Source organism: Choristoneura fumiferana, chromosome 24 (assembly GCF_025370935.1).
Source record: "Choristoneura fumiferana chromosome 24, NRCan_CFum_1, whole genome shotgun sequence".
Taxonomy (NCBI): domain Eukaryota; kingdom Metazoa; phylum Arthropoda; class Insecta; order Lepidoptera; family Tortricidae; genus Choristoneura; species Choristoneura fumiferana.
Window position 1 is genome coordinate 13,251,074 of NC_133495.1, and position 13,365 is coordinate 13,264,438.

Genomic DNA, 13,365 nt, shown 5'->3' on the forward strand with positions numbered 1-13,365 from the left:
GTAGGCTTTTCAAATTAATTCTCAAATAAAAGCTCTAAGGTTATTGCTGGGCATTAGGAAGGTTCGTAATCCACTAGTCGATTCACGTTTCACAATAATTCATAAATGAAACGTTTCACAATAATATAAGTACAAAAAATAATAATTCTTTTTTAAAATTGTTTCATAGTCAGTTTCAGGTCAAATTGTAAAAGTCACAAACACCAATAGAAACATTTATGAAAAGTTTTTATGTGTGAATTAAAAAAACCTAAGTTACGGACAAATTAAAACACATTTAAAAAATTAATAAAAACCCGACTGCCATAAAAAAACTAAAAAACTTGAAATAAAAAAAAACCCCCGCGTCAAAAAAACGCCAGCAAAAATAAAAAAACGGCCGAAAAAAACGCCGCCAAAAAAGATAACTAAAAAGTAAAAAAATAATTATACACTACCCCTAGTATACCTAGCTGTTGCCCGCGACTTCATCTGCGAAGAATTTCGTTTATCCCTATCCCGCGGGGACTATGCTGGTTTCCCGTAAAATTAGCCTAAGTTAATTAAGTATAAGTACCTAGTAATATTTTTTTTTAATCTAAGCGTCGTCGGTGTCGGGGGACCGCCAAGGTTAACAGGAAACTAAAGTACATAATTATGTTGTATATTTTAAAGTACGTAAATGCAAAGGCGAATATTTTCGCGATTTCAATTCAATTTCAATTTCATAAATTAAATTACCGTAGTATTCAGTCCATTAATCAGGTTTCGTTAAGTAAGTTGTAAAATTTCACGTTCACAAATTTTAACTTAAGGTTCGGTATGACCTGTTAAAATTTAACAAAAAAAAAACATAATAACTCGGGTGGGTACAATACTCATTTTTAGTCTGCACCCGTCGTATCGTATATCCAATCAAGATAAGGACTGACAGGACTAAAGCCCACGATAGGTACTTTGATACTTTCGAATCCGCTAGCAACACCGATAATGCGTCCATTAAATACCAACGGGCCACCTGAGTCTCCAAAGTAGACGTGCTGCCGGGGTCCACAAGAAGGTGCCACGCATATTCCCGGGTGTGCTACACTCAATCCACGGTCTTGACGGCAAGAGATCACCATAGCCTTTCCCATAAGCAACGGTGGATCTAAGCTGCCCTCTGCTGGTCTAAGCTGCCCTGGAGCTAGTAATTCCGACCGACCAAAGCCAGCGTACTTAACTGGCAGCCCCATGAGAGCTCTATAGTCAACGGCATATAACTTTCCTAGTATAGGATTAGTAATTTTTTCCGTTTTCAATAATCCAATGTCGTTCGCTACGTAGTGTTTACTAAGTCTATAACTTGGATGTTTAATGCGTTTAATTACTTTTGCTAAGAATTTTGTTTCGTTTGTAGGTATTTTTGTGTCTCCGTACTTAATTCTTATTATCAGATCGGGTTTAGGAACACAGTGGCCGGCTGTGAGGACCCAAAGCGGGGCAATGAGAGAGCCAGAGCACACTAGATAACCCGAAAGTACAGCTTCCTGGATCACTACGGCAAATGGGAACTCTTTGTCGGTATCCTCTACGCCCCCTACGACTCTTGGCCGGATCTCCTTCGCCGCCACTGACGATATTACCAACATTTGGATAACGTTTTTAAAATTGTACGCCATATTTGTGCGGAAGTGTATCTTACAGAAAAAAATGGGTACTTATGGGACCTTATCACAATTTTATTAAAATTTCATTTATATTTGCGTAATATTTCGTAAGATTTCTTTGATCAAAAGTATTATCAATTTGGTACGTGACAAAAACTACCAATAAATTTCACATCTTATTTGTCACTTTATTACTGCCTATCAAACTTTATTGCAGATTGTGTTTTGAAATTGCGTCATAATGTTGGATTATAAATACTAGTTTTTCTTTCAAATTCATACCTAATCTTGAACTTTTAGATTGAACACCTCGGAGGTTTATTGAAGCGGCGGCGCGTAAGAGCTGTGCAGCACCTGCAGCTCCGTAAGTGAGTTTAAAGGCTTTTGAATTTATGCAGGTAAATAATGCTCGAGTTAAGCATTTTGCTCTAAACTTTTACAATTCTCAATCACAATTAATACCGCACCCGAGTATACCTAATCGCGACGATAATATACTACCATAAAAAAAACAGTCAAGAGCGTGTCGTACACGCCCAGGATAGGGTTCCGTAGCCATTACGAAAAAATCAAATGATATTTTTCTAAAGATTTGGTTTTGTGTGTACTGAATCATCCAAGTTTAGGTATATTTAATACCTTAGGCTGCTACTTACTCTTAAACTACTAATAATTGTCAAGCAATCTTAGCCGCTATAATTTTCCTTTTAAATTTGATATATTTACCTACTACCCTTCTGATTTTTTTCAAATTTTTCCACCCAACAGTTTAGCTCGATTTCAATGAAAATTTGCACTTTAAAGTTGAATATTTCGCAAACAGCTCATTGAATAAAAAAAATATCTCAGCAACCCAATGGTTTTAAAAGACCTATCCAAGGATACCCTACAATATAGGGTTAGTCGAGAAACAAAAAATCACCCCCACTTTACGTCTATGGGAGGTACCCTAAAAAATTTTTTTTTACTTTTTTTTAATGTACCACTTTGTCGGCGTGACTGTTATATAATATTCATGTCAAATTACAGCTTTCTAGTACTAACGGTCTCTGAGCTTACCCGCGGACAGACAGACGGACAGACATGGCGAAACTATAAGGGTTCCTAGTTGACTACGGAACCCTAAAAACCTAGATCTAGTCGTAAACATAATAAATGGATTTGTTACAAATTCATTCAATTTGACAAATATTTAATCCAACTCTAGAAGCAGTATATGGAATTATTTTATAAAAAAAAAAAACAAGAGAAGCGGCTTTCGTGCAACGAGGTTGCATACTTTATCAAAAGATCGGGAAAAATTACGTTTTGGAAACATTTCGTGGTCATATAATTTTTAAGGTATCGGTATATTTTAAATACCATAAATTTAATTTAAGATTGTAATCAACACATTCGATCCTATCTCTCGCTTTTTTCGTGTTGAAGTGAAAGTGGCAGATCAAAGTGAAGTTCAAATATTTGGAATTCAGTGAGTAGACCTAACACTGTACTCAGCAGTTAAAAAAAAATAATTAAAAAGTTACTTTGTCTCACAGAGTGAGCAAAATGCGATTTTGCTCACTGATTTCTCATAGCAAAACCTGCCTGTTTGAGATGCTGAGGTGAAAAAAACTTTATTTCCACAACACATACACTGCTTAGTAAATAACAATCAATTGTAAAGTAACACCAAAATTATCACGATGATTGATGACTTGAAAACTAACAAGCAACAGTTCCGAAAGTCAAATAAAATAATAAACATTGATTAAGCCATGCGATGATGCGGAGAATAGGCGCTGACTCAGCATGTACTGCGGCTATGAGTGGCCACAGAGCTGATATTCTGTCAGAGACCTGAGATAGTGCCAACGTGCTTCCGAATAAGTATTATTTTGCCTCATGCCAAACATACAAATTTAAAAGATTTTTTTTTCGAATGAGAGCACTAGATATTGGGAGAAAAATGAACAGAAAAGAATCTAGGTATGCGGAATGTCAAACCAAAAATATAATATCGATAAACACACCCACATTATTTATTTATGAGCGAGGAAGGTTCAGGACGTTGGTATTTGACGCGTTAGCAGATGATTTTTATATTTCTTATGGGTGGATGGTATATGGTAGATGGTGGATGGTATATTGTTCCAACATTTTGTTGCTTGGTACCTGAAACTTACCCGGAACGCACATGTTTTATGCGGATAGACGCTCAACACCAAGGCTCGCGAAGCTCTAGCTCTATGATTAGAAGGCGACCATTTTAGCTTTGAATATAAGTAACCGGGAGTTTTAAATTTTAGGAAGTCAATCAACAAACAAGACAGCAACAGATTATAATGATTAGACATTTATTAAATTGTAGCATTATCGAAGTATAGAGTAACAGGAGTACGATGCGGTATCTTGAAACAAAACCTAGCGCAGGCGTTGTGTACTCTTTGAATTAGTCGTTGTGACCGCTCCAGTAGACAAGGCCAATACAAGGTGAGACAGTAATCTAATTAGATATAAAATAGATTAGATAGAATGAGAGCCTCACACAATCGAATTCTCACTTCTACGCTTAGAAAATCACGGCCATTATAACTTATAACAGCTAGTGTATCTATAAAATCACATCAATCACATTATCACATAAATTGAGTTATGCAGATATAGTGTATGGTCCTCGGTTGCTCTCTCGCACAGATCGTGTGGTGCAGAGAGTACAAAATGCTTGTGCTCGCTTTTGTTTTAAGATTCCCTCGCGTGCGCACGTGACGCCATATTTAAACTCTGCAGGCATTCTGAAGATGGTCTATCGGAGAGAACTTCACTTGTCCTCATTACTTTTCGGTATTGTCAAAAGCGGAGTACCTGAATAGCTATTCCATAAGCTGAAATGGCGTAAAAGCAGATCCAGGACACATGGACTCAGAAAGGTCAGCAATGAGCTAGCTGTTCCGTACCACCGAACTGCCGCATTTAAGGGTAGTTTTAAATACACTGCCACGAAGTGTTGGAATAACTTGCCTCCGCCATTCAAAAAATTAGTCACTATTAGTAATTTTAAGTTTAAACTTAGTGCATATTTCATTAATTTGCAAAAAGCACTCCCCGCAGGTGGGAAGGCTACTTATTCATATCTCTAACACGAATACTTACCTTCTTTTTGACTTTTAATCAGACTTGCGTTTGGTTTCTACATATTTAATCACAGATTATAAGCTATTGTTGTTCTTCGTAAATTTAAAAATGTGTTATTACCTATTTATTGTACACTTTCCCGACACACATTCATTTGTGGTGATTCCGGTCCAACACATTAGGTGCAGAGATATAAAAATAAAAAAATAAATATCATGGGACACTTGACACCAATTGACCTAGTCCCAAACTAAGCAAAGCTTGTACTATGGATACTAGGCAACGGATAAACATACTTATATAGATAAATACATACTTAAATACATATTAAACATCCAAGACCCGAGAACAAACATTCGTGTTATTCACACAAATATCTGCCCCGGCCGGGATTCGAACCCAGGACCTCAAGCTTCATAGTCAGATTCTCTAACCACTTAGCCATCCGGTCGTCAAAAGATATGAAGGTGTTGGCTGAAAATCAGCGCTGTAGTAGGCAGCATATACTTACTGCAGCATAATGCTGAGTCAATTCCTTTTCGACATCATCAAATGTTTTTATTTTCTGTAAATTATGTATTATTTTATGTCCGATGTCGAAATAAAGTTATGTCTATGTCTATGTCTAACAGTAACTTTTGTCTTCAGGGATGCGGTGGGCTGTTCTTCAGAATAATGAGACTTCTGCGACCTGTTCATCAGCTAACTGAAGTAAGAACTGAAGCATGACGGCGAATGGGAACTTTTGTCCGTCATCCCCCACCCCCCAAAACCCTCGGCCTATCCCCCGCGCTACTTCTGACGGCAGTATGCAGAAAATGTTTTTGAAAATACCTGTCAGATAGTTTACGTGGAACTTGAAAAATGAATTGTTTAAAGACTTCATCGCGATTTGTTGAGATTTGTTTTAAGTACATCTTTGCTTGATATCCTCGTTTTATTACTTGACTGACCGAAAGGAGGTAAATTTTTTGAACGTATGTACACTACATATGTCTATTTCTTTGGAACTGTCTGTAACTTAAACGGCTGGAAGGTTTTCAACATAATTATAAGGTATCACTAGACTTTTCAAGACGGTTGGAATGACATAAGTTAGGTAGGCACATAATACAACAAAATGGCGCCCTCGAAACCTTCTTGTTTATTTGCAATAATACCTATAGGTTTCAAATTAAAGCTAAATACATATATAAGAAAAAAAAACACTTAAGCTACTACTAGAAAAACTAGAAAAAAATTACCCAGCAGTCGCTTTAAAAAAAGTAAACTAACAGTAGGTATCTAAGCTAAGCCGCGGACAGACGGATGGACATGCCAAAACCACAAGGGTTTCTATAGGATTACGGAACCATTAAAACGAATCCTTTGATATCATTCAAACTTCCCTTTCAAACCCAAATTGCACTTTAAGTTAGTATTCCCCGAGTTACTAGAGTGGCCGGTACTATTACTTATTCTGTGCTGGTAGCAGGTGACTTGTTATCATTTCATTCCATGCTCTGTTTAACCAGAAGACTAAATTGCTTTTCGAGAGCTTCAAGTTTAATTATAGAATTTGTAATAAGTAAACTGAATAATAAATCAAATAATTTATCCCTTATTCTCTGCACATAAGCATCTTAAACAGCACTGCCTATAGTAGGGGGCTAATTGTTCTCTAAATGAAGGTTCTGGCGCTTCGCCGGCCGCTGCTGTGATGCGCTCGCTTCGCTCGCTTGGCTAGTGCGTTGGGATTGCATGCAATCGTACAGTCGAACAAATTGAATGAAAACTCTGGGGTGGAACCTTTGTGCTACTAATGTCATGTTGACATGTATACTTTTAAATAATTTATTGAATCAGGCGTTACTTTGCGGAGGTCCATATCAATGAACTAAAAGAATTTCCTTGCTCACCCGCGACCTTACGATAGCTAGGCTTATGCAAAATATGCGTATTCATGCAGTTCCTCCACCTCCACACTCTTCTTCTTTTAGTGCATGTATACTTTTATCAAGAAAATCATAGTGAAATTGATTTTTAAAAGGTTCCACCCTGGGTCATTATTCAATTTGTTCGACTGTACCTATCACTCCTTTGCCTTGCTCGTTGTCGTACCTAATTTTCCGGAACCTAAATTAACAGTAAAAGTGACCAATTACATTACAATTGAGTTGAAATTCCGAGATTGAAAAAAACCAGTAAATGATAATATAGTGAATTCTACTAACATTGCATAAAAAACCCGCGCTGAATTTCACGCCACGGACAGTGAAATTATGGAATCAACTTCCGCCAGCAGTGTTTCCAGACAACTATGACATCGGGGCTTTCAAGATAACGGCTATATATTTTATTTAAAGGCCGGCAATAGATCAGTGACTCTCCATGAGCAGTTCTTACTCATGGGCAGTGGTGATTATTTACCACTAGATGACCCGCTTGCTCGTTTCCTCCCTCTCGTAATAAAAAACTGGCCAAGTGCGAGTCGGAGTTCCGCACCATTATCTAAGTATACCGGTGGTAGATTTTTTTGACATTCATAAGTGCTTATTATAGCCTAAATTGAATAAAGATATTTTGACTTTGACTTTATACAACATTAGACAAGACAAAATCAAGTTTGTTGTATGGGAGCCCCCCTTTAATATTTATTTTATTCAGTTTTTAGTATTTGTTGTTATAGCGGCTTAGTAATACATAATTTGTGAAAATTTCAAGTGTCTATTACGACTCACGAGATAGAGCCGGACGGACAGACATACAGCGGAGTCTCAATAATAGGGTTCCGTTGGCACCCCTTGGGTACGGAACACTTAAAATGATTACCTACATCGGTCCATTTCCATTACATCAATGAGATGAAAGAAAGAAAAGTTTATTTTGGCTCCATAAGTACCACCTAAAACTAGCACTAAACAGCTACAGCTACTTGGTGACACGGCAGGATACCAAAAAGGGTCTCCACTCAGCATGTGTTGCCGCACATTATGTGCAGTAACGCTGGTTTTCTGTGGAGCCCAAACCCTATTGGATTGTTTAAAAGATAAAACTCTAGTAGACGGATGGACATCAGTCTCAATAATGGGTTCAGTGTCCTTAGGGATCCCTAAACCGTTAGCTTTCACTTTATAAAGTTACTACAATTTAATGGGGAACAATGTAGCCAGTCGTAACTTCAGCCAAGTTTTATAGGTCTTTGGAGTTCGGATTTCCTTACTTTTTAGGTTTCCGTACCTCAAAAGGAAAAAACGGAACCTATAAGTATAACTGTTTGTCCGTCTGTCTTTCTGTCAGTTTGTATGTCTGTCTGTCCAGACCCATTTTCTCGGGAACGCGAAAAGGTATCAAGCTGAAATTTATATCAGACACTGAGGTCTACTGTCTCTTGGAGCTGTGAAAAAATCAAACTTCTAAGCCAACGCAATCAAAAGATGCAGCCGTTTATGCTGCAAATTTTCAAAACTCGCAAGGGAATCAAAACCTACAGGGTACTTCCCGTGAACTCAGAATCTTGAAATTAAGTATTAAGGTAGCTATTATAACACAACCAACTAGAAATGTCTGAAAAATCTTGATTTTTTATGTCTGTCTGTAAATATGAATGACCAATATAATCTGACCCCACACTGCTTACATTTTGTTTAAGAGTAGGGCTCTGCATATACGGGAAGTATTAATATTAAATCACTCGGAAAAAGCGAGAAATATCTTCAAGTCAAGACACGATTCCCGTTTACTTACATACCTATAAATGTGTACAGAACCCTCGGTGCGCGACTCCGACTCGCACTTGAAAGGTTTTTCTTTAACAATGAAATACTTTAACGAGTAAAACACTTTAAGAATCACTGATTTAAACATTTAAAAAAAGTTAAAATGCTAAAAAACAAAACTAAAATTGCTAAAAGTGGCTCCGAAGCGGTAACGTTTCGTGTGCTCTGCCTATCCCATTTGGGAATACAGGCGCGATGTTTGTGTGCGAGTGTAAAAAAAATTAAGCTTCGGGTCTCCACGGCCCTTGGAGCTTGGGCTTAGGCTTGAAGCTCTTGAGCTTCAACATATTTCTCTTTCATTTAGGAGATGTACGATGCCCATGGTGCACTGACTCTTATCGTTTCTTCCCCCTACACAAATGCAGGGGGGAACTCTTGATTTTACATTTAGGTGCAGAACTAATCAGAAGCGGTTTGTTCAATAGGACGCTTCCTTTTCACTAGTTTCAAGTTCTATTGCAAAATACTCATCTTTAGTCTGCACCCGTTGTATCGTATATCCAATCAAGATAAGGACTGACAGGACTAAAGCCCACGATAGGTACTTCGATAGTTCCGAACCCACTAGCAACACCGATAATGCGTCCATTAAATACCAACGGGCCACCTGAGTCTCCAAAGTAGACGTGCTGCCGGGGTCCACAATAAGGTGCCACGCATATTCCCGGGTGTCCTACACTCAATCCTCGGTCTTGACGGCAAGATATCACCATAGCCTTTCCCGTAAGCAACGGTGGATCTGAATCTATCTCCAAATCAATGTCTGGTCTAAACTGCCCTGGAACTAGTAATTCTGACCGACCAAAGCCAGCGTACTTAACTGGCAGCCCCATGAGAGCTCTATAGTCAACGGCATATAACTTTCCTAGTATAGGATTTGTAATTTTTTCCGTTTTCAATAATCCTATGTCGTTTGCTACGTAGTAAGTACTAAGTCTATAACTTGGATGTCGAATGGCTTTAATTACTTTTGCTAAGAATTTTGTGTCGTTTGTAAGTATTTTTGTGTCTCCGTACTTAATTCTTCTTTTCTCTTCGGGTTCAGGAACACAGTGGCCGGCTGTGAGGACCCAAAGCGGGGCAATGATAGAGCCAGAGCACACTCGATAAGCCGGAAGTACAGCTTCCTGGATCACTACGGCAAATGGGAACTCTTTGTCGGTATCCTCTACGCCCCCTACGACTCTTGGCCGGATCTCCTTCGCCGCCACTGACGATATTACCAACATTTGGATAACGTTTTTAAAATTGTACGCCATATTTGTGCGGAAGTGTATCTTACAGAAAAAATTGGGTACTTATGGGACCTTACCACAATTTTATTAAAATTTCATTTATATTTGCGTAATATTTCGTAAGATTTCTTTGATCAAAAGTATTATCAATTTGGTACGTGACAAAAACTACCAATAAATTTCACATCTTATTTGTCACTTTATTACTGCCTATCAAACTTTATTGCAGATTGTGTTTTGAAATTGCGTCATAATGTTGGATTATAAATACTAGTTTTACTTTCAAATTCATACCTAATCTTGAACTTTTAGATTGAAAACCTCGAGGGTTTATTGAAGCGGCGGCGCGTAAGAGCTGTGCAGCACCTGCAGCTCCGTAAGTGAGTTTAAAGGCTTTTGAATTTATGCATGTAAATAATGCTCGAGTTAAGCATTTTGCTCTAAACTTTTACAATTCTCATTCATAATAAATACCGCACCCCAGTACCAGTATACCTAATCGCGAAGGTAATATACTACTCTAAAAAAACCGGCCAAAAGCGTGTCGTACACACCCAGGATAGGGTTCCGTAGCCATTACGAAAAAATCAAATCATACCACCATAGACGACCAGATGGCCTAGTGGTTAGAGAACCTGACTACAAAGCTTGAGGTCTCGGGTTCGAAAATACGTATGTTTGTTTTCGGGTCTTGGGTGTTTAATATGTATTTAAGTATGTATCTATCTATATAATTCTCAAGCAATCTTAGCCGCTATATTTTTTCTTGTAAATTTAATATATTTACTACCATTCTGAACTTTTTCAAATTTTTCCACCCAACAGTTTAGATTTTAGAGGGCCTTTTGAGGGATTTTAGAGGGCTCGATTTCAATGAAAATTTGCACTTTAAAGTTGAATATTTCGCAAACAGATCACTAAATCGAAAAATTGTCTTAGCAACCCCCAATGGTTTTAAAAGACCTATCCAACGATACCCTACATAGGGTTAGTCGAGAAAAAAAACACCCACAGGAGGTATCGTAAAAATTTTTTTTTACTTTTTTTAATATACCACTTAGTCGACGTGACTGATATGTATATTCATGTCAATTTACAGCTTTCTAGTACTAACGGTCTCTGAGCTTTCCCGCGGACAGACAGACATGGCGAAACTATAAGGGTTCCTAGTTGACTACGGAACCCTAAAAACCTAGATCTAGTCGTCTAGATTCGTCGTGACGACGATCGCTGTAATGCGATCAATAAATTTGTCGCGTATAAGTCCCGGGTGTTGTAAATATTAAGAGTGAAAATCGCAAAAGTTTAAAACAGTACATTTATCATGACTAGCCGTTACCCGCGACTCCGTCCGCTTAGGATTCGGTTTTCACAATCCTGCTGGAACTATGAAATTTTCCGGGATAAAAACTATGTGTGTACCAAATTCACCTAAATCGGTGCAGCAGTTTAGACTCGGTTTAGACGTGATGAAGTAACAAACAAACAAATAAACAAACAGACTTACAAACTTTCGCATTTATTATATTAGTGGGACTTAAGGACGATCATTGTAACCTTCAGCAGACAGACGCAGGATTCCATAAGATTTTATCTCCATCGTCTTTAATTGTTCGTGCAACAATTCTATCTAACGTCGAGAAATTCCCAGCGCTGGTCTCTTTTTCTGTTTTTTTTTTGTGCATCTAATAATAATCTAATGACGAAACACTTTTTACATAGTTATAGGTATTGTCCTTCAGACTCCGAACTAGGCGAAGCCTGTATCTTGGTAGTTTGCAAGTGCGGATTCTATGTTTCAATTTGTATTTTCGATATGAATTTTACGGGATGACCGTAAAAGCAACAAAATTTGGAGTTGAAATAAAAAAATACAAAACTACTCCAAAAACCAATCTTAATTTGATTGCTTAATAGCGACATCTCTTGTCCGGGTGAGCGGTTAGTTCCAATTTAGTGCTGAAAGTTTCTCGATGAGGACTACAACTTAGATGTCGCTAGTGTCGCTGCTTAAGTGACTAAATAAGAAACAAACAAGCTGAGATATGTGGTGCATAGGAGATATTCGTGTCTGTACTCCTGTCCAGTGGTGGGGTAGTGGTATAGCACGCGGCACGGAATGCTGAGGACCTGGGTTCGATTCCCAACGCTAGTCTTATTTTTATGGTTTTTCTGTGCATCTATATTTCAGTTTGTATTTTCGAGCTAGTGTATCTATAAAATCATAGACACTAACAGTTACTTTTGTCATCAGGGATGCGGTGGGCTGTTCTTCGGGATTATGAGACTTCTGTGACCTGTTCATCAGCTAACTGAAGTAAGAACTGAAGCATGACGGCGAATGGGAACTCTTGTCCGTCATCCTCCACTCCCCCTCAACCCTCGGCCTATCCCCCACGCTACTTCTGACGGCAGTATGCAGAAAATGTTTTTGAAAATATCTGTCAGATAGTTTACGTGGAACTTGAAAAATGAATTGTTTAAAGACTTCATCGCGATTTGTTGAGATTTGTTTTAAGTAAATTTTTGCTTGATATCCTTGTTTTTTGTCCGACTACCCTAAAGAAGGTAATGTTTTGCGAGCGTATGTATGTCTATTTTTTACCAGTAACTTTCAAAACGGTCGGATTGACATAGGTTAGGTTCATTTCAATAATAACATCATTCATTATAATAATAAAGGTATCAAATGAAAGCAAAATATTATAACATGTTATAACACTTTTAAGCTACCATTTTCACAGCACGATCAATAAAGCATAATATTAATCTTTTTATAATTATTTAAAAAACGAAAAAAAGCAGCAGACTCTTTGAAAAATGTTTTAGTAAAAACCAAAAAGTAACTAACAATATCTTAAAAAGAATATCTAGGCAACGCCGCGTATATACAGATAAACGGATATGGCAAAACCACAAGGGTTCCTTTAGGATTAAGGAATCATTAAAACGAATCCCTTCCTATTCAAACTTCCATTTCAAACCCAAATTGCACTTTAAGTTAGTATTCCCGAGTTACTAGAGTGGCTGGTAGCAAGTGATTGTTGTTATCATTGTATTCCAAGCTCTGTTTAATCAGAAGACTAAATTGCATCTCGAGAGCTTCAAGTTTAATTATAGAATTTGTAATAAGTAATAACTGAATAATAAATCAAATAATTTATCCCTTGTTCTCTGCACATAAGCATCTTAACCAGCACTACCTATAGTAGGGGCTAATTGTTTTCTAAGGGGCTATTTCACCATCCATTGATTAGTGTTAACTGACGGTTAAATGTGATGCCGTCTTCGTCTATTCGAACAAAACAAATACAGTCAGTAAAGACAAAAGGTTTGTCAGTTAAGACTAATCAATGGATGGTGAAACAGCCCCTAAATGAAGGTTCTGGCGCTTCGCCGGCCGCTGCCGTGATGCGCTCGCTTCGCTCGCTTGGCTAGTGCGTTGAGATTGCAATGCAATCGTACAGTCGAACAAATTGAATCATGATACAAGGTGGAACCTTTGTGGTGCTAATGTCACGTTGACATCTCATACTTTCGTCAAGAAAATCATAGTGAAATTGATTATTAAAGAGTTTCCACCCTGGGTCATGATTCAATTTGGACTGTACCTACACCCCTCCTTGCTTC

The 13,365-nt window shown here is 37.8% G+C and overlaps 1 protein-coding gene and 2 long non-coding RNA genes across 3 annotated transcripts; 2 read left to right on the forward strand and 1 right to left on the reverse strand.

The window, feature by feature from the left end:
- Positions 1-368: 368 nt before the first annotated feature.
- Positions 369-1,835, reverse strand: LOC141441656 (putative trypsin-6). The gene has a single exon (XM_074106456.1). The coding sequence runs from the start codon at positions 1,638-1,640 to the stop codon at positions 864-866; it is 777 nt and encodes a 258-aa protein (XP_073962557.1). The 5' UTR covers positions 1,641-1,835; the 3' UTR covers positions 369-863.
- A 5-nt stretch (positions 1,836-1,840) lies between these two features.
- On the forward strand, positions 1,841-5,671 carry LOC141441657 (uncharacterized). The gene is made up of 2 exons (XR_012452831.1): positions 1,841-1,996; positions 5,391-5,671. It is a non-coding gene; the product is annotated as an uncharacterized lncRNA (long non-coding RNA).
- A 4,093-nt stretch (positions 5,672-9,764) lies between these two features.
- LOC141441555 (uncharacterized) lies at positions 9,765-12,271 on the forward strand. Its single transcript, XR_012452813.1, has 2 exons — positions 9,765-10,115; positions 11,990-12,271. It is a non-coding gene; the product is annotated as an uncharacterized lncRNA (long non-coding RNA).
- The last annotated feature ends 1,094 nt before the right edge of the window (positions 12,272-13,365 follow it).